Source organism: Acomys russatus, chromosome 7 (genome assembly GCF_903995435.1).
Source record: "Acomys russatus chromosome 7, mAcoRus1.1, whole genome shotgun sequence".
Classification (NCBI taxonomy): domain Eukaryota; kingdom Metazoa; phylum Chordata; class Mammalia; order Rodentia; family Muridae; genus Acomys; species Acomys russatus.
Window position 1 is genome coordinate 53,177,068 of NC_067143.1, and position 20,192 is coordinate 53,197,259.

At 38.9% G+C, this 20,192-nt stretch overlaps 1 protein-coding gene across 2 annotated transcripts in view; it reads left to right on the top strand.

Moving 5' to 3' along the window:
* The window catches only part of Fchsd2 (FCH and double SH3 domains 2), a 175,747-nt gene that overhangs the window by 103,579 nt on the left and 51,976 nt on the right, over nt 1-20,192 (top strand). For both annotated transcript variants that reach the window (XM_051149058.1, XM_051149059.1), the window contains exon 9: nt 19,928-20,050. In XM_051149058.1, coding sequence (XP_051005015.1) covers nt 19,928-20,050 — 123 coding nt within the window. The remainder of the gene's footprint in view (nt 1-19,927; nt 20,051-20,192) is intronic.

The window sequence follows — 20,192 nt, forward strand, 5'->3', positions numbered from 1 at the left end:
AGTACCTTAAAATGCAAATCAGAACATGTAATCTGTTGATATCCTGTAGGAGTGGGAATGAGAGGCACAGAGCAGAGAATGCATAAAACTATGAGAGTATTATTTAGAGTGGCAGGAGTGTTGGGACAGTGCTTGCCTAGAGGGTACAAGGCCCTGGATTTGATCTCCAGCTCCCCAAATCCAAGGCAGAAAGGAAGAACATTAGCAGTAAACATTAGAGAAATCACTTCTCTTTAAGACCAGTTTTTTAAATATAGAGGTAACCTACAAAATGAATCTGTTTGCAGTGTACAGCGGGCCCTGTTTTAGTAGGTATGTATCGCTATATAATCACTGTCATAATCACTACTAATACTTAGAATGTGTCTGCCTTTGTTATGTTTGGTTTCTAGCATAATGTAGTACATTTTTATATTCCGTCATCATCATTTCATAGTGCCATAAGTCAGAAGTCCACGTGGACTTAGCTGAGTTTTATCCTAGAGCTTCAAAAGAATTAAGGTGTTATCTGAGCCGTGTTATCTGGATATTCTAGGAAATAATCTGTTTCCAAGGCCCTTCACATTAACAGAGTCCACTTTCCCGTGGTTGATTTGATTTCCTATTTTCTTGATGGCTATAGGCTGGGATCATTTTCAGCTGCTAGAGTTTGCTGTTATAGCCTTTATGTATACCACCTCTATTAATAAACCAGGAGTAGCATGATAGATCCCAGTCACGAGTTCCTGTGGTGTGTCTCTGACTTCCTGTTTTGCTACTAGCTGAAGAAAACACTCCGGCTTCTCTGCCGTAACATCGCATCCATCAGCCTCGTCTATGCTCACAGGCGAGCCAACTGTACAGTCTTGCATGACTCTGCCGACACTGGCGATCTTGCAGTACTTTATTAAACTTATTCCTAAGTAATACTGTTTACTGTTATATCAGCTGTTGTTTTCATCTTTTATTTCAACATTTTTTGCTAGCATCTGGAAATAAAATTAATGTTTCTAGTTGTTGATCTGTCCTAGTTACTGTGCTACTCTGTGGATCTAACAAATCCCTGCAGAGTTTAGTGGCTGAAAGAGCACCACCATTTATTTACTGCCCTGTCTGCATAGTGGTTAGAGTCCAACAAGGAGAATTTATCTCTGTACCACCCCATATCAGCTAGTGTGGCTCAAAGGCCAGCAGCTTTTTAATATAAACATAAATATAATATATTGATTGTATTATCTACATAATATAATAATATCAAATATATAACATAAAATAAGTTTATATTAAAAACTTTTCTTAATTACATTTTTTCTTGTTTTGTTGCACTGATTAGGATGCTTGGTATAATGCTAAATACAAGTTCTGAGTGTACATGATAATATTAGATGCTTTATGAAATCAAGAAAACTAACTTTTAAATAATTGTAGTAGAATATATAAAACATACAGTTCATTGTTATGAAACTATTAGAACCATCTAGCCCAGGACTTTTTCATTTTTCCTAACCTAAACTCTAGCCATTGGACAGTAACTTCTCTTTCCCCAGCTTTTCCCTATTATTATTTTGTCTAGATAAATTTGACTATTCCGAGAATCTCATGTAAGGGAAGTTATATGACACGTGTGTGTGCGCCTATGTGTACCTGTGTGTGTTTGTGTCCGTGTTATTTCACTTAATATGGTATCTTCAAGGTTTATCCATTAGGCTTAGGGGGGTTGCTCAGTAGTCCAGTATTTGCAAGCATGCTTGAGGCTGCTTTAATCCTCTCATTGCCTGAAAAGGGAAAGACAGCTTCCTTCATGCTGCAGCTTGTCTCACAGTTTTTCTTTCTCTCTCTTTTTTAAAGCTAAGCACTTTTGTCTTGTATTCACCCACCACGTTCTGTTTCGTCTTTTCACTCTCTGATAGGTGGCACATAAGCGTGTTTGTTTTAACCTTTTGGCCATTATATTTAATTATTTGAGAAACTACCACTCTGTTTGTACACAAGGGCAGTACCATTTTACATTTGTATCAAAAAGTAAACAATTTGTTTTTTGTTTGTTTTTTGGGTTGCTTTGTTTTTGTTTTTTCGAGACAGGGTTTCTCTGTGTTATCCTTGACTATCCTGGACTCTCTTTGTAGACCAGGCTGGCCTCAGACTCACAGGGATCCACCTGCCTGTCTCCAAAGTGCTGGGATTAAAGGCGTGCGCCCCCACCGCCTGGCAAGTAAACAGGTTTTTTGCATCTTTTCTAACACCTATTATTTTATGTTTGCCTTTCTCCCCTCCTCTCTCTCCCCCAGGAAGAGGATAGGGAAAGTTTCCTGTGAGACAGTAGACAGTTATTGTGTTTTATTTAATGTGTACCAAGCATCCAAAGTTGGTGTGGGATGAGTGAGGTTGTACTGGTTGTAGTGGCCTTTCTTTATGGAGAATTTGTCTTCATAGAGGAGTTGGTCTCCCAGCTCCGCTTCGTATGGTGAGTGAGATGTTGGCAGACTTCAGCTGCTGGACGAGGATGCGATCTCACAGAGTTGGAGTCTGATGAGTAAGGGAGTGAAAGTTTTCCAACAGTGTACTTGCTGACAGTGTTAACAGTAGTTTTAGGTTAAGTGAAGGGGCTAAGGGGATGATCCCTTGTGGGATGTGCTTGGTATGGAAGCCTGATGATCTCAGTTTGGATTCCCAGCACCCACTTAAAAATTCATGTCTGGCAGCCCACTCCTGATTACCTAATGCTGAGCAGGGAAAACAGGCCGACTCTGGGAACTTGTTAATTAGCTACACTAGCCAAAAATGGTGAGCCCCAAGCTCAGTTAGAGACCCTATCGCAAAAATATGGTAAAGATTGACAGAGGAACAAAGCCAGCATCAACCTCCAGCCTCCATACATGCATGCACTCACTCACTCACACCCATACTCACGCATGCAAATCACTCACACACAAATCTGACCTTAAGGAGCAAATTTGTTGTTTTTTGAGGCAGGGTTTTTCAGTGTAATTCTGCCTGTCATAGAACTCACTCTGTAGACCAGGCTAGCCCTGAACTCATAAATCCCCCTACGTCTGCCTCCAGATTGCTGGGATGGATTAAAGGCATGCACCACTATGTCTAGCTCAAAGAAAAACATCTTAAGTGATCTTTTTATCACTTGACTTACATAAACTATATATAAACATTTTTCTATTCTTTGTATATTGACTCTCCATAGCTTACACCAGTGGTTCTCAAACTTTTTTTTTGCTTCAGAACCACATTTTGCTCTTAAAAATTATTGGAACCTAAGAAGCTTTTGTTGGTATGGGTTGTAATTACTGTATTAGAAATTCAAACTGAGAATTTATAAGAAAACAGAATGTCCAAGAACAAATTTCTCTGACTACCAGAGCCATTAGGTCATCCTTAGTACTCATCCTCTGAAAACTGTGTTCCATGCTTCTGGAGGGAATGAGAGTGGGAAAGGCTGGTAATGGCTCAGTGCTCCTAGGAAAATCACTGTGACTTCAAGGACTCCTTACAAGGGTTTTCAAGGTCTTTCCCGTGTTCCTTTGCTCCCACCTTGAAAACTTCTGCCATCTACTTAATAACCTTATTGCTACCATAGTCAGAAGAATTCCAAGAGTAAAATTGAAGACCTTAATGTTTTTATGAGTAGAGTTCTAGAGTTTTAGGAATATTAGTAGTACAGTTTATCAGAGATACAGCTTCTTCCCACAGGGCCTAATCTGTTAGGAGAAAAGGGCACTTAGAAATGGAGTTGAAATAGAGACTAGACAAGGACAAGTGACATGTCATTAACTTCAAGCAATAACCTGATTTGATTACCACTGAACTAGCCTTTACAGCTTATAACCTAAGTTGCATGCCTCTGGCTGCTTATGCTTCTCTTTCTTGCCATGTAATTAACTTTAAACAAACAAACAAAAAATGATGTGATTTGGAGAGTTTTACTTAATGTATTGGATTTAACAACTTGTTTGGAAAGGTTTGAGTAAATAGAGACCTGGAATTATTGTTACCTTCAAGTCACGTAAGATTCAGTTCTCAAAAGTGTCTATTTCTCATACTTCCTATATTTAAAACAGCACCCAGTCAAGACCACAGAATTACTGGGAGACACCTGGGTTTTCTATACCTGTACAGCAACTAAAAAGTGGAAGGGCAAAAGCCATATTTTTAAAATGCACACGAGAGTCCAACTTGTAACATTGTAGTGTTGGTGAAGGAGAGCGTTAGGTGTGAGCAGAGCGTAAGCAGATTCAGAAGCATGGTGCCTTCCCATTCCCAGGCCACCATGTACCTGTTTACGCCATAGTGGAACCAGCTCAAAAGTACTTTAGATCAAAGGTGGGAAGGACTGGTGGTGAGTAACAGGAATGTATGCCCACCCTCCATGAGCACAATTTGCTGCCCATGCATTCATCCTCAGATTTCTGGTTAACCTTCTGTAGCTTCAGAAATCTTATCAAAGCCTTCATCTTTGCGTATACTTCAACCCCTAGAGCATATTCTGTCCATCCTCCATATCTACTGCCAGCTTCATCAAGGCGGAGAGAACTTTTGGGCGGCTTACAAAATGGATGTATTGTGCTGAGAGTTGTAACTTTAAAAGATGAGAAATGCCAGCTAGGTTTCACTTAAGGGCCACATCTAGTAAAGGAGTATCAGCTGGTTAGAGTATGAAGCGTTCTGGAACCTGCTATGCCGAATCCCTAGGCGTGCATCAAAACATTAAGTAGTACTCCATTAATATTTATAACTTTTGTGTATTTGTTAAGATGAAAAGTATTTTTGGTTCAAGTTTAATAAGTTAATTTGGATGAAATTATTTGATGATGGGTTATCATTATCTTATTCTGACTAGCATACAGCATGGTAGATTTCACAGTGATGTGTTGACACACACACACACACACACACACGCACACACGCACACGCACAAACTCATACTCACTCTTATACTTAGCTACTTGTCCTTCACTGACCTCTTTCAGTTTAGAACCTTTCCTATCCTCTTATAATCCTCTTTCTGCTTTTATGTCATGTATGTGGGGCTGGGGCTGGGGTGCGTGTGTGCCCATGTAAATTTAACAGAGTCTACAGATGAAAAGTGCAGTGCTTGTTGTTTTGAGTCTGGTTTATATTACTTAACACGATGATCTCTGGTTTTATCTATTTTCCTTCAAAAGCCATCATTTCGTTCTTCTTTACAGCTTAATAAAATCCTATTTTTCATGTAAGTATTTATTTTTATAGTTTTTTTTTTTTAATCCATTCAGCTTTTTACGCTGGTTTCATATCTTGGCTCCATTTTGAATTTATTCTTGGTCAAGATATGGATCTAGTTTTGTTCTTATATGCGGACACCTTATTTTTGAAGAACCATTTGTTAAAGGCTGTCTTTCCAATGAATATTTATGATGCTTGATCAAAGAGGAGGTACTTATAAATGTGCAGGTTTATTTCTGAGTCCTTTATTATGTTCCATTGTTTTGTGTCAATATCATGCTACAAATGAGGTGTTTTACTCATTTGTGAGAAGATTTAATGTCACATAAGCTCAAAACTGATGTTATGAGAGGAGTTAACTTTCCGAGTTTTTAAATGTTTTAAAAATTGAATTTGAGCCAGGATGGTGTTGCACACCTTTAATTCCAGAACTCTGGGAGGCAGAGGCAGTCTGATTTTTGTGAGTTCAAGGACAGCCAGATGTTAAGTAAAAAGATCCTGTCTTAAAACGAAATTGAATTTGGAATTAGAGATCTTGAAACACAAGCTATTAATGGAATTGAGAAGTATCTGGACCACTAAGACCAGGGATCTGTCTTGCTGCCTTGGTTTCTGGTACGAGATAGTCTTCTCTACACCATGTGTAAAAGAATTTCCTTCTTAATATTCTTTTGACCCAGAACAATCTTGTGTTTTTTAGCACATTAATTCCTTAATATGTGGTGCCTCCTTTGTTTCATCTTCTATTGGGACACCATAACTTCTAAGTTTCTTTTGTCCTTTCCACTTTTAGTAATCCAACTTTTGACATCTCAAGTACATAGAGCAAGTCGAAGAGTAGTTGTGTTTGCATCAGGGCATCTGAGGCTTTAAAGAAGGTGGACTTTTGACCATAGGAACAAGTAGGTCATGCCAGGTGTGGCAGCTCAACCTTGCAAGCTAAGCATGTGGAGTTTGGGGCCAGGGATGACTGCGGCAAGAATCACTATGTATTCGAGGCCAGCCTGGAATACAGTGTGAGATCTTGTTTCAGAAATCAAAATTGAAAGAAGGAAAAAATGTATGCATGCATTGTTCAGCCACAAAGCCCTCCTCCAGAGACTGATTGCTTTACTGTTTGTCAACTGCTGAGATTGTGTTTGTTCATCTACACAGCTGGGGCTAGTAGCACCCTGTCTGTAGTTGCAGTACAAGGGACTCTTCAGGTGTTCATTTTTCTTTCTACCTTTCATCATCTTATTAATGTAACTTAATATCTCATAAGTAAGCTCTTACATGTATTAATTAATTTTTCACTTCAAAGTAAAGATGAGTATAAGTAAGGAACAAGAAAGAGCTAGAGAAATGGCTCAGCAGTTAAGAAATTCTCAGCACTCTCATGACACCTCACAACTATCCTAACTCTAGTTCCAGAGGATTTGACACCCTCTTCCAACCTCCTTGGGCACCAGCATATATGTAGTACATAGACATACATGTGAGCAAAATATATATATGAGCATAAATAAGTCTTAAGAATAAAATAATAAGTTTATAACTGTTTCTGCTGTAAACCAATAAAGACTAATAATAGTTTTCCCCTTATCTTTCTGGCATTAAAATAGAGAGTGGTTGCTTCATCTGAGTGACCAAGCAGGACCAACACAGTTACAGTTGGTGGGGAGTTTCCAGCAGATACTTTTGGTGCTCTTCTTCCTCCTAGCCTCTGTCTTCATTTGATAAAACATGCAGATGTACCAGGAAACTGGGGAATTTTTTGTTGTTGTTCTTGCCCTGAATAGAAGTATTCTAAAGTGTACCTGTTGAGAGTGTGAATTCAGAAAGTTGTCTTTTAAGTGAAGGAAACATATGGTTGTTTGTGATTTTGATCAGCTAGGATTTCTTCCCTTGGCCACTGTACTAACTTTTGCCTCATTTCCTCTTAAAGCATGATTGATGGAAGCTAGATATTTAGAAGTTACAAGACTGTGAAAAAATAGACCTCAAGTCACTGGGGGAAGTAACAGATTATGAAAGAGGATGTTTAGGCTCTTAAAAATTGTTTTTTACAGCATAACAACCTAAAGTTTATGATGTTTGTGGAAGATAAAAAGACAAAAATATGAGTGAATATGTTTTCAGTCTTAGGGTTAGGATGTGATTTTAAAGTATTCCAGCAAAAACAAGTACTACATGGGAAAATAGTACTTTTGTTTTGTTTTGGTTTGGTTTGGTTTTCGTGACAGGGTTTCTTTGTGTAGCCCTGGCTGCCCTATACTTACTTTGTAGACTAGGCTAGCCTCGAACTCACAGAGATCCGCCTGATTCTGCCTGGGATTCTGTGCTGGGATTAAAGGTGTGTGCCACCATGCCCAGCTGACAATTCCAAAGTTAAATATTGTCCCTTGAGCATGTGCGTGTGTGCGTGCATGTGTGTGTGTGTGTGCACGTGTATGTGTTTGTGTGTGTGCACACACAAATGCCTTCATGAATGTTTGTGTGCCACGTACATGTAGGTGTCTGTGAAGGCTAGAGGGAATCAGATCCTCTGGGGGCTAGAGTTGCAAGAGGTTGTAAACTGCCTGATGTAGATGCTGGAAACCCAACTCTGGTCCTCTGCAAAAGCAGCAGCACCCAACCTATGAGCCATTTCTCAGCCCCAACAATCCCAGTTTTTAAAATGCATGACAATAACAATAGGTGACACTTACCGAGTTAAGTTTCGAGCCTTATGCTTTACATCTAGGCGATGCTGCCCTAAACCAAGCATACTGACGCAAGCCTGTAATCCAGCATTCTGGGAGGCAGAGGCAGGCTGATCGCTGTGAGTTGGAGGCTAGCCTGGTCTACAGAGTGAGTCCAGGACAGCCAAGGCACAAAGAAACCCTTTTCTGGGAAAAAAAAAAAATGATGTTTAAAAAAAATGCTGCCCAAGAGCACAAGATCTATACTCCTGGCCTGCTTTCCAGTCTTGTACCTGTTCCTCATGGCTTCCTATACTACCACCTCTGTTAGTCTTCTGTTACAGCAGCATTTCACTGAAAGATACTAAGCCTATATTAGTTAGGATGAAAACTGACTAAACTACAGAGAGCCCAAATTATGAAGGTTCCTACAAATGGTACTTCTCATACAGTAGTTAAGGGTCAGTAAGTGGATTCAAGGATTCAGGTACCAGCCTGGCTCCACTACCTAACTCTCATCATTTGCTGACCAGCAGTAAGGTACTGATTTTTTTTGGATTCTAGCCAGCAGGTAAGAGAAGGAGGTCATGGAGAAGACACACCTATTTTCCTGAGATCTAGTCTGAAAAGTGGCATGTGTTGATTACTCTGCTGACACTATAATAGTGAAAGCTTAGTGACCTGGCCATGTCTAGCAATAGTAGAGGAGTCTAGGAAGTGCAGTCCATCATATACTCAGGAGGAAAGGAAGAACAGTTTCTGCCACAAACTACTAGTTCTAAATACCTCATAAAGTCCCTAGTCACATGATAACATAGAAGTTACTATGAAAAATAAAAGCACCTAACAGGAAATAATACAAATTCAGTTTTAAAAAGAGAAATGCAGTCGGGCGTGGTAGTGACACACGCCTTTAACCCCTGCACTCAAGAGGCAGAGGCAGGCCAGTCTTCATGAGTTCAAGGCCAGCCTGGTCTACAAAGTGAGTCCAGGACAGCCAGGGCTATTACACAGAGAAATTCTGTCTTGAAAAACAAAAAAATAAAATAAAAAATAAAAAGAGAAGAGCAGAAGACTTGTTGATGACTAGCTGTGTTTTGACAGAATAACAAAACTATTCAAAGGGAGAAAGAATATCTTTGAGCAAGTGGTACTGGTCACAGCTGAATGTCCACATGCACAAAAAATGGCTACATCTACTATTGCCATGTATAAGAATTAATTTAAAATGACTTAAAGGTCAATGTTCAAACTGTAAAACTCTTAGGGAGTAGGGTGTAAGTCTATGTGACCTTAGGCAGTGCTTTCTTATGTATCACCAAAAGCATAATAAACTGGTGTGTGTGTGTGTACATGCACTAAGTTGAAAGCTATGAAGAAAATGAAAAGACAACTAACTACAAAATGGGGTTGGGGCGGGGATCCAAAAAGATTATGTATCTGAGGCCGTATATGTTGGTGCATTTGGGAAGGGTAATGCGATATATATAGTAAGAAACCTTTGACAGGAGCCTTGTATCGTATCTCTGGTGTTGGTCTTCACAAAGCCCTGTAAGTAGGTAATATTTTCATTTTACTAATCAGGAAACTGAATCTGAAGCATAACACTGAGGTCAATTTCTTAGGCTCAACTAAACATTCACACACACAGGACTACTAAGCTATTGCTGTTCCTACTTAGCATTGGTCTACTAGAAACATACAGAACAAAAGTGACGCCTGCAGCAAGGCATCACCTGAGTTCCTCTTTGTTCTCTCTGAAGCTGTCTCTGCAAGAGCTCATGCAGCTACTGAGAGCTGCCGCCTCCCATTGCAGCCCACTTCCCCCAGTGTCCCAAGTGAGATTCGTGTCCAAAAATTGAGGTCAGTTTGGGGTTTTGTTTTCTGTTCTTTTAGATACTTTTAATATAGAAAATGTTTAAAACAAACAAACAAAAATGTTCAAAAGTCAAATGCACTAACTCAGGACATTCTATTCTCACTTTCATCAGTAATCCCTTACTTCCTTCTCACCCAGCCCTTCCTCTGTCACTCTCTCCATTTCTTCACTTTTCACTAAAACTGTTAATCACTAACCTAGGGTGATGTGAATTTCACCTCTACTGTCTTCCCATAATCAAAGGCAAACTCCTTAATGCTTGGTGAATTCATGGGGAGTTAGGAAGCAGAGGTTTTCTGAAGACTCCAAAGTCATAATCACATGAATCATGGTACTTTCCTACAGAATTGCCTGTCCAGGGGTAGATCCTTCCTGATGATCTCTGCTGCCCAAGAGTCCTGATTTTTGTTTTGTTTTGTTTAACTCGATTGATGATATATCCCCATGTTTACAGATTATTTGTGATTTATAAAGCTTGACAGTTGTTTTGCCTCAGCCTCCTGTGAAACTGGGACGACTCAGCCTGGGCAGGTTTATAGTTAACATCCTTCCATTAACATTTAGATTTTCATCCCTGTGCTGGGAAATTACTTTTCCCCTCTTGTTGTTTTTGTTGGTTTTGAAAGTTTTTCTTCCTTTATATCTTACTTGTTGATATTGCTTATTAAAAACTACTGATACAATATTAGTGTTTTTAAAGCAGCTTTAGTAATCTTTCTTTTTAAAGATTTATTTATTTTTACTTTATGTGGGTGCTGGGAATGGAACCTGGGTCTTCTGCAAGAACAAATGCTCATATCTGCTGAGCCATCTCTCCAGCTCCAGCTTTCTTAATCTTGATACTATGGAATTCACCCATTATGAGTACAAATTTCAGTGATTTTTCTTAGAAAATGAATATTTATATAACCTTCATAACTCAGATTACATTTCCACCACCTCCAATGTTTGTTGTTGTTGTTGTTGTTATTATTGGGGTTTGGGGGGTTTTGTGGTTTGTTTGTTTTATTTTTTGCGGCTGTGCACAGTTAGTCCCTGCTCCTGCCCTCTCCTCCAGACTGCTTTCTGTCTATAAATTCACTTTCTCTGGACATTTCCTATGAATGGAATCCTATACTTCGTCTCAGTTTTTTAAAACTACTGTAGAGGTCTGGTGGTGGTGGCACAGGCCTTTAATCTCAGCCCTTGGGAGGCAGAGGCAGGTGGATTGCTGTGAGTTTGAGGCCAGCCTGGTCTACAAAGTGAGTTCAGGACAGCCAAGGCTACACAGAGAAACCCTGTCTCGAAAAACCAAAAAATAAAATAAAATAAAATAAATTACTTTAGAGGATAATTCAAAGGCTATTTAAAACCTAAATTGACTTACTAGGGAAAAAAAATCAAAACAATAAGAAAATCAATCTTAATGCTAACTTTAATAACTACTGACTTTATTTATTAAGAACTGAATCCTTTTTAGTCTTTAAGAACTGAGTCATTTTGTGGGCTACAGAGATGGCTCAGAGATTAAGAGCATTGTTCTTCCAAAGGTCCTAAGTTCAATTCCCAGCAGCCACATGGTGGCTCACAGCCATCTATAATGAGATCTGGTGCCCTCTTCTGGCCTGAAGGTATACAAGCAGGCAGAGCACTTTATAGGTAATAATAAATAAATCTTTTTTTTTTTTTTTTAACTGAGTCATTTTGTAAACAAAAATGATGTTTAGTGCGATCTTGAGTGACTCTGAAGACACAGCTCCTTCCCTTTCTCTCTTGGTAGAATGTAGGTGAAAGTTCACCCTCTGGTGATAAATCTATAAGGTCTCCCCTTCTACCTGCTAGAATATACCTAAACTGCTCCAGATAATAGGATACTGTGACCTTTTTGCCCCTCTTCCACTCCAGCAGAGACTGCCTTGTTAGTCTGCAACTTGTTTTGCTAACTGAGGCCATACTTTGGCACTTGTAGCAGAGAGTATAAAGTACATGGTATTATGTTTGGGTCTTTCCACTTCCTCACTTCTTCAGACCATGTCAGGCTTCTTAGACTTTTGAGGGTGAGTGGGTAGGTGGATGGATTGATAGATAGATGGATAGATAAATAGATAAATTATAGATAGATGTGAGGATGTTTTTAAGTATAAAAATGTCTCTGGGGAACTTCATTCCTAAAACCTACTGGACACATTTTAAATTAATTATTTTAATGTGTTCAAAGAACTAAAATGAACCATGTCTAAATAGCATGTTTAAATATGTACTTGAGGAAAATATAAACTTGAGGCTCACCAAATTAAATATATATATATATATATGGAGATAGAAATTATTAAGGAAAATTGAAAGTTAAAAAGTGAAATAACTGGGCTGGAGAGATGGCTCAGAGGTTAAAAGCACTGACTGCTCTTCCAGAGGTCCTTAGTTCAATTCCCTGCAAAACCACATGGTGGCTCACAACCATCTATAAATGTAATCTGATGCCCTCTTCTGGTGTGCAGAGGTACATGCGAGTAGAAGACTGTATAAATAAATAAAAATCTTTTTTTTTTTTAAAGGCAGAGGCAGGCAGATTACTGTGAGTTCGAGGCCAGCCTGGCCTACAGAGTGAGTTCCGGGACAGCCAAAACTACACCGTGAAATCCTGTCTTGGAAAAAAAGAGAAGGGGGGGGGGGGGAGAGGAAGGAAGGATAAATAACAGTTCTAGAGTATAGTATAGTGGCAAAACATTTGTCCAATATGTTAGGGCCTTAGGTTGAATCTCTCAGCACTGCCCAAATAAATAAATACTAAGAAGATTAGGCAACAAAGTTAAGCTAGTAGAAGAATCTTTGAACTTGAAGGTAAAAGTTTTGGCAATTATACAGTCCAAAAATGAGTGATTAATACTGGTGTGTTTTATTATTATGTATACAGTGTTCTGCCTGCACGTACACATGCATGCTAGAAGAGGGAGTCAGATCACATTATAGATGGCTGTGAACCACCGTGTGGTTGCTGGGAATTGAACTCAGGACCTTTGGAGGAGCAATCAGTGCTCTTAACCTCTGAGCCATCTCTCCACCCAATACTGATATGCTTTGAAATACAATGTACAAGGTTTGGTTTGGTAGTATATACCTCTTACCCTAGCACTTGAGAGGTAGAGGTAGGAGAATTAAGAATTCAAATCCACAGCCTGGCCTGGTGGCACACACCTTTAATCTCAGCACTCAGGAGGCAGAGGAAGGTGGATCTCTGTGTGTTTGAGGCTAGCCTGGTCTACATAGCAAGTTTCAAGACATCCAGGACTATATAGAGAGACCTTGACTGGGGTTTGGGGGGAGAGGAAACAAACTTATCTCCAGCCTTAGTTTCATAGCAAATTCAAGACCAGCCTTGACTATAAGAAACTTGTTTCAAAAAAACAAACAAGAAAAAAAAAAAAAAGATCTCTGCGCCGGGCAGTGGTGGTGCACACCTTTAATCCCAGCCCTTGGGAGGCAGAGGCAGGCGAATCGCTGTGAGTTCGAGACCAGCCTGGTCTACAAAGCTTGTCCAGGACAGTCAAGGCTACACAGAAAACCCAAAAAAACAAAAAACAAAACAAAAAAATTCTCTGCATGAAACAATAATTATAAAACATTGTGATGGATTATAATGTAGACATATGTTTTGCACAGTAGTAATAGCCAGAGAGGGAAGAAATGGGGCAGTAGGGACAAATTTACTGTATGCTGCTAATATTACACTGTATTAATCCAAAGCAGATTGTTTTGAAATAAAATGCTACTTGTAACCTCTAGACACATGCTACAGACATCATTCCTAAAAACATGGTGAAAGAAATAAGGTATTTAAAATAGCATATAAAAATACATTTTAATGGATTTCATGAGAAGCTACTATTTCATTTTATAGGTAAGGAAATAGACTGGAAGATTACATTACACAAGCTCATGACAGAATCAGACTCAGAAACCGTCTGTTGAGATGTAATATGAATGAATTAATAAATTAATTAATTTTTTAAAAAAAGAAACCAAGTCTGTCACTAAAATCTTTTACTGTGGTAAAAGGGAAGTCATTGAGGTTTTCTGGTAGAAATAGTTCAGTTTTATTATTTTAGTAACTATCTGTTTTATAAGTAACATATCCTTTTGACTTCATCCAATCAGGAAAGTTAAAGAAGTTTGAGTGTTTTCTAGAATAATATTGCTAGGGAGTGGTCAAACTGGGATTTGAATGCAAATATATGTGGTTGGAGACTTGCTCTTGGCCCATGCTGCACTGGCCCTGCAACTACAAGCGCACTCAGAGCAGATGGCCATAGTAGTTTGGCAAGCGTCTCTCAGCCTGACTTCTCTTTCTGCCAGTAGGCACTGGAGTGGAGGCGCAAACTTTAGAAGTACAGAATTAGCCTTTTCCCTTGCTTTGCTTTGTAATTCAGACAAAAAGCATCTTATTTGCTTTCTCTTCACAGAACCTAAGTAACTGAGAGCTTTTAAGTAAAACAACCAAGTATAAAACTAGATAAGGTGTTTCAAACTTCATACCGATTGGCAGATTGAATCACGGCTTAAGATATTTACACAAGATAAAAGCAAGTTGGGAATCTCCCAGTATCATCAGCAGAAGACTGAGGATTTCATGATTTAATTTTAAGCTAGCTCACATTTATCATCTTGATATTTATTTCCTTGACTTTTGCCCTGCACTATTTTGGAAATGCCCATTGCTTGTTTTTCTAGGCTGCATGAAGAAAGATCTCAGCATAATGCTGAGTACAGAATCTGACCTTCCTGAATCTAAATATGGAGGCCACTGTTTAAAGTTCCCTCTTGAGGGGAAATTGCATCAAATGCTTAGAAAAATGACATGTTTTTTTCTCCTAATGCCTAGCTCATCATGATTTTCCCCTTGGAGCAAGTTCCAGGAAATTTATACTGTTCCTGTAAAGTAGATGTTGAGTAAAGGAGCCTAGAATTCCAAGTTTCTGAATTTGCCTTTAGGGTTCCACCCATTTTTTTTCTCCCTAGTTTGAATACTTGCCCTTACAAAATTGGATACCATACTCAATAGATTTTGGGGATTGTGCAGATAGAATGAGTAAAGAAGCCAGAAAGAATATGTAGAAAAACATTTCCTTTTAGTCTGTAGCTAGTTGCAAAGAAATATGGCTGCTTAAAGGCATTCAAATTTTGTTAAAAAGACAAAAAAGCAACGCTGTTGGACCATTCATACGTACTGATTAAAGGCCTATGACTTCTCAATTTAGATATTACAGATTTTTTTCCCTAAATAATTGTATTAAGGGATTGAAGAGTTGATTCAGAAGTTAGGAGTGCTTGTTTATCTTGTAGAGGATCTAGGATCAATTCCCAGCACCTACATGGTGGCTCACAACCGCCAGCAATTTCAGTTTCAATTTTCCATCACCCTCTTCTGATCTCCGTGGACACCAAGCATATACATGGTGCACATACATGCATGCTGCCAACACTCATACATATAAAATAATTTTTAAAGTCTTTAAGTTTCTTTTATTAAATAGTCAAAAGTTTTGAAACATATATTTGGATGACTTCCTACTAAAGTTTTAAGTATTAAAAATAATCAAGGAACTCATCCAGAGCATATGGATTACTATTCATATGCCCATTTCATGGTGTATACACAGCCTGTATAGTTGTGATTCTCCTATCATTTATCACTTAAATAATTCTTACTTTAAGGGGTTGGGGTGATGGCACAGTGGTTAAGAGTGTATACTGCTTATGCAGAGGACCCAAGTTCAATTCCCAGCACCCACACTAGGCTGCTTACAATTGCCTACTTCGAGTAGGTGATCTAACACCTCTTAGTCTCCATGAGTTCCCACAGATAAAAATAATTAAAAATAGATCTTAAAATGGTTTTTACCATAAATTTATAAGAAACAGATATCATTTGGATTTGCTTGATTGAGTTTGAAATAAAAATTATTTCAATAATTGAAATATTTATTTCAAAAAATAAAAATTATCTCCCGTAGGAAGCAGAGGAATCACTAAGTGTATGTAGTCCTGAGTGTATGGGTATTGTTGACATGGGCCCAGCCATGCCAAGGACTCCAAGTCCTTGGTTCCAGGCCTTGGCAAATTGGCAAAGCTGTCACCGTATGGGCCAGGCTCAAGAGAGGTGGCAAAGCTTTCCTCCAGCGTCTTGAGTGAAGTAAGTGACCAGTATGTAAAAAACCAGCAACTCCTTCATCTTCCCAGATGTTTACAGCTGAGAGTGACTGCTGCCTACAGAGACCTCCTACCAAGACTAGATAACTCCTCTCCCATCCTGTCCCTAATAAACGCACCAAGGTTCTGAGTTGCTCACAGCAGCAAATAGTAGTACCTCACCTGACCCCAGTTTTACTGTGTGTGTTTTGTGTGTCTTTTCTTCATTTCCTTACTGTCCCTAGTCAGGGTTCCAGGACCCAAGACAGGAGGGTCTCAGCAGTCTACTATAAGGCTTTTGATCTGTTTAGTTGAAGAGGAACAAAAATATAGGAAGGCAAAGTACTTAATTTTTTATAATCAATTATTTGTGCAAATCAAAGTTTTAAATTTGGCAACTACTGCTTTATACAGTTTGTGGACTCTACTGTTTCTCTTTTGCTGATGTTAATACCATCAGGCTTTTCAGTCATGGGAATTAATGTGAGTTTACCCATATTTTAAACCTGTAGATGCTGGTCCAGTAAGTTATTTATCAGTTATTTGCTAATCATTGTCAGTATGTCAGACTTCATACTTGACACTCAAGATTCAATATTAACTAGGCTGACATGGCCCCTCCTATTCAGGGGGCTCAAGAACCAAAGAAAAGACAGGCGAGTGTCATAAGCACAAGGTTATGCCATGGGATAAAATGACAAGAAATATCTAGAACTCATAGTGATGAAGAGAAGCTCTTAAGGTTGAATAATAATGAGCAAGACAGGAAGAGAGGATGGAGAAAAGCCATGTGTGAAAGCTCAGAGGCAAAAGAGAAGTACTGGTAGAGCCTAGACATGCACAATTAGGGAAAGTGTGGCAGTGAAGAGAAAAGGGAAACAGGTGAGTGAAAGGGGGCAAAAATAAACCATGTCCAAATCATGCAGTCAGTGGTAAAGTTTAAAACAAACAACCTTTCTCCTGAATGTAATGCATAGCTAATAAACAGTGTTGAACAGTCATATTAATATGTCATTCAGAGATATCCTCCCAGCTGCAGGGTGAAGTGGGTTGGCAGGGCCAGGCATGGTTATATACACCTTTCATCGGAGCACTCCAGAGACAGAGTCAGACAGATCTCTGGGCGTTTGGAGCCAGGTTGGTGTTTGTAGTGAGATTCAGGCCAGCCAGGGCTACATAAGAAGATTTTGTCAAAAGAAAGGAAAGAAGGAAATGGATTAAAAGAAACAACTAGATTTAGGAAATTGCTGGAGAAAAGCAAGATAAGAAATAACCAAAATAGAAAAAAGAAAGAAAGAACCAAAGTGCTTTAAAGGCTAGCAACGTAGCTCTGTGTTAGGGTGTGTGCTTTGCATGTATGAAGTGCGAAGGCTTGGTCCCTAGCACTGCTAAAGTTAACTCTTAGAGGCTTTGGTGTCTTTCCTCACTTTCCTACTTCCTGGCACTCATAGAGCTAGCATAATGTCTCTGTACAGTTGACACTCAGAAGCAAGATCATTCAGACTACATGGGAATTTAGTTCTCCTAAAAATGCATGACTTGTCCATGATATCTATATTATCATGTATTGTATATTGGTAAAATGTTTAAGTGGTTTCTTGGTTTCTTGGAAACAAGATTATTGTGATGAGAACATTTCTAAGTCAACTTCATATCAGAAGAGATATGCCTCTTTTTAAAACAAGTTCGTGAAAATCATGATTTAAGGTAGAAAAATGTGTATTCCAACTCAACACAGCACAATGTCTGATAATGTTCATAACTATGTGAAGATTATATCCAAGGCATTTGCGTTGCCTGGGTGGTACTCAATCGTGCCATCTAGTGGTGAAAGAGACAATTCAGCATCATTATGCTTTGGGGACAGGTTTGGTTTGTTTTCTTTTGTTTCAAGTCAATTTATATATCAAATCAAATTACATGTCTTGTAAAACTCTAGTATGTAAAGTATGTGAAGAATTCTTGCAACAGGAAATCAAAAAGACACCCCAACTAAAAAATATGAATCAGAAACTAGAGATGTAGCTCAGTCTGGTCAGCATTCAAAAGGCTCTGGGTTCAATTCCCATTACAGCATAAACCAGGTATGGTGGCACATGCGTGTAATACCAAGTAGAAGCAGAAGGATCAAAAGCTGAGGGTGAGCCAGTGAGATGTCTCAATGGGTAGGGCCACTTGTGTGTAGGCCTGACAACCTGAGTCTGACACCCAGATCTCATAACCTAGCAGAAAAAAATAAGAATTGTACTCGGAGTGTCACACATGCGCTGTGACACACGTGTCTTCTACAAATAAATAAATTAATTAATTTTCTTTGAAAGTTTAAGGTCACCTTTAGTTGCCTAACAAGTTCAAGTGGTACTACAGGACCCTGTCTCAAATAAATAAATAAAGTAAAAGCTTTTAGTAAATAGTACTCCAAAAAATAACAATATTTAGCAAAACATGTAAGGATACTCAGCATTATTGGTAACTAGAGAAATGGAAACTTAAAGTCATAGTGAGATACCATCTTATCACTAGAATAGCTTTCATGATTTAAAACACAGAGCAAGGGGGCTGGAGAGATGGCTCAGAGGTTAAGAGCACTGGCTGTTCTTCCAGAAGGCCTGGGTTCAGTTTCCAGCACCTACATGATGGCTTGCAAACATTTGTAACTCCAGTCTGACATGTAACATTCTCTTCTGACCACCATAAACACTGTACACATGTGGTATACAGACATGCATTCAGGCAAACTTTCATACATGTAAAAGAAATAAATCTCAAGCCGGGCGTGGTGGCACACGGCTTTAATCCCAGCACTCAGGAGGCAGAGGCAGGCAGATCACTGTGAGTTCGAGGCCAGCCTGGTCTACAAAGTCCAGGATGGCCAAGGCTACATAGAGAAACCCTGTCTCAAAAAAAAAAAAAAAAAAAAGTAAAATAAATAAATCTCAACAACAACACCAATAAAACAACACAAAGCATGGCAAGAATATAGAAACATCTTCATGTATTGCTGGTTGGTAAGGTACAGCACTATGGAAAACAAAGTTGCCATATGGCCAAAGGCAGTTCCACTCCTGTGTATATCCCCAGAGAACTAGAAGCAGGAGCCAAAGCTAAAATCAAAGGTAGAAGTGAGACTCCAAACAAAACATTTGTATTTGGAAGTAATAAAAAATTAACATTGCATTCTAGAACACATACATTTGTGCTGAAATGACCTCTAGAATGTCTATGAAACAGATGAAAAGTTGGCATATTTGTTGAGACAAAGGAATCTACCCAAGCCATTATGAAAGGAAGCTCATTGGCTTTTAGTGTGTTTGAGAGAGCTGGCGAGCTCTGATTGGAGAGCACCAACAGTCACTATGCTGTGCTAGCTCTGTGCCACTTCTGTTGGATGAGAAGAAGAAAAAATACCGATTTTAAAGAGAAGGCTGCTGTTTTGATAGGTTGGAATGGCAGGAAAGTTCTTGGAACCGTTATTGAGACCTGAGTGTTTTTCCATTGGACCTCTCTTAGATGTGTGTGACAGGAATGTTTTCCATGTAGATAATCAAACAAAAGCGCATAAATAATCATGACGTTTTATGTTTTCTCTCTGTTTGCTTTGTAACAAATATACTAAATCAATTCTACCAATAATGGAAGGGATTCCGGTTCATTGTGTCTGTTACAGGCGGTGCCTGCGTTATTTCTTTCTAATAGTCCATGTAAAATCCCTACACCTAAGTGTCAGGAAGTGTCTACAGAAGCAAATAAGCAAACCCAGATGTTTTTGTCTCCAAAATACTCTATTTTTTTTCCCTACGCTTTAGCAATATTAGGTTTTCCCTTTGTTGGTTGCTATTCATTAAAAATTCAGCACTTTCCCTAGTAACTGCTCACTGTTCACATAGTCTTATGTAATAGTCTGTGTCTTTTGTCAGTTTATTAATAGATTTTTAAATTAAACATTCCTACTTTCTTAAAGACAAAGGAATTATGTGCCAAAGCTGTATCATAATTTTTGGCTTCTATGCATCCTCTCTTTTAGGCTCTTGATGGAAATGTATATGACCACCTCAAGGATTATTTAATAGCCTTCAGCCGGACTGAGCTAGAAACTTGCCAAGCTATACAGAACACGTTCCAGTTTTTACTAGAAACCTCCAGCAAGGTAATGTGTCCTTAATGCAATGTGTAGTATTGTCATTTTAGCATCTACAATTCTTTCACACATTCAGAATGAAATACCAGGCCGGGCGTGGTGGTGCACACTTTTAATCCCAGCACTTGGGAGGCAGAGCAGGCAGATTGCT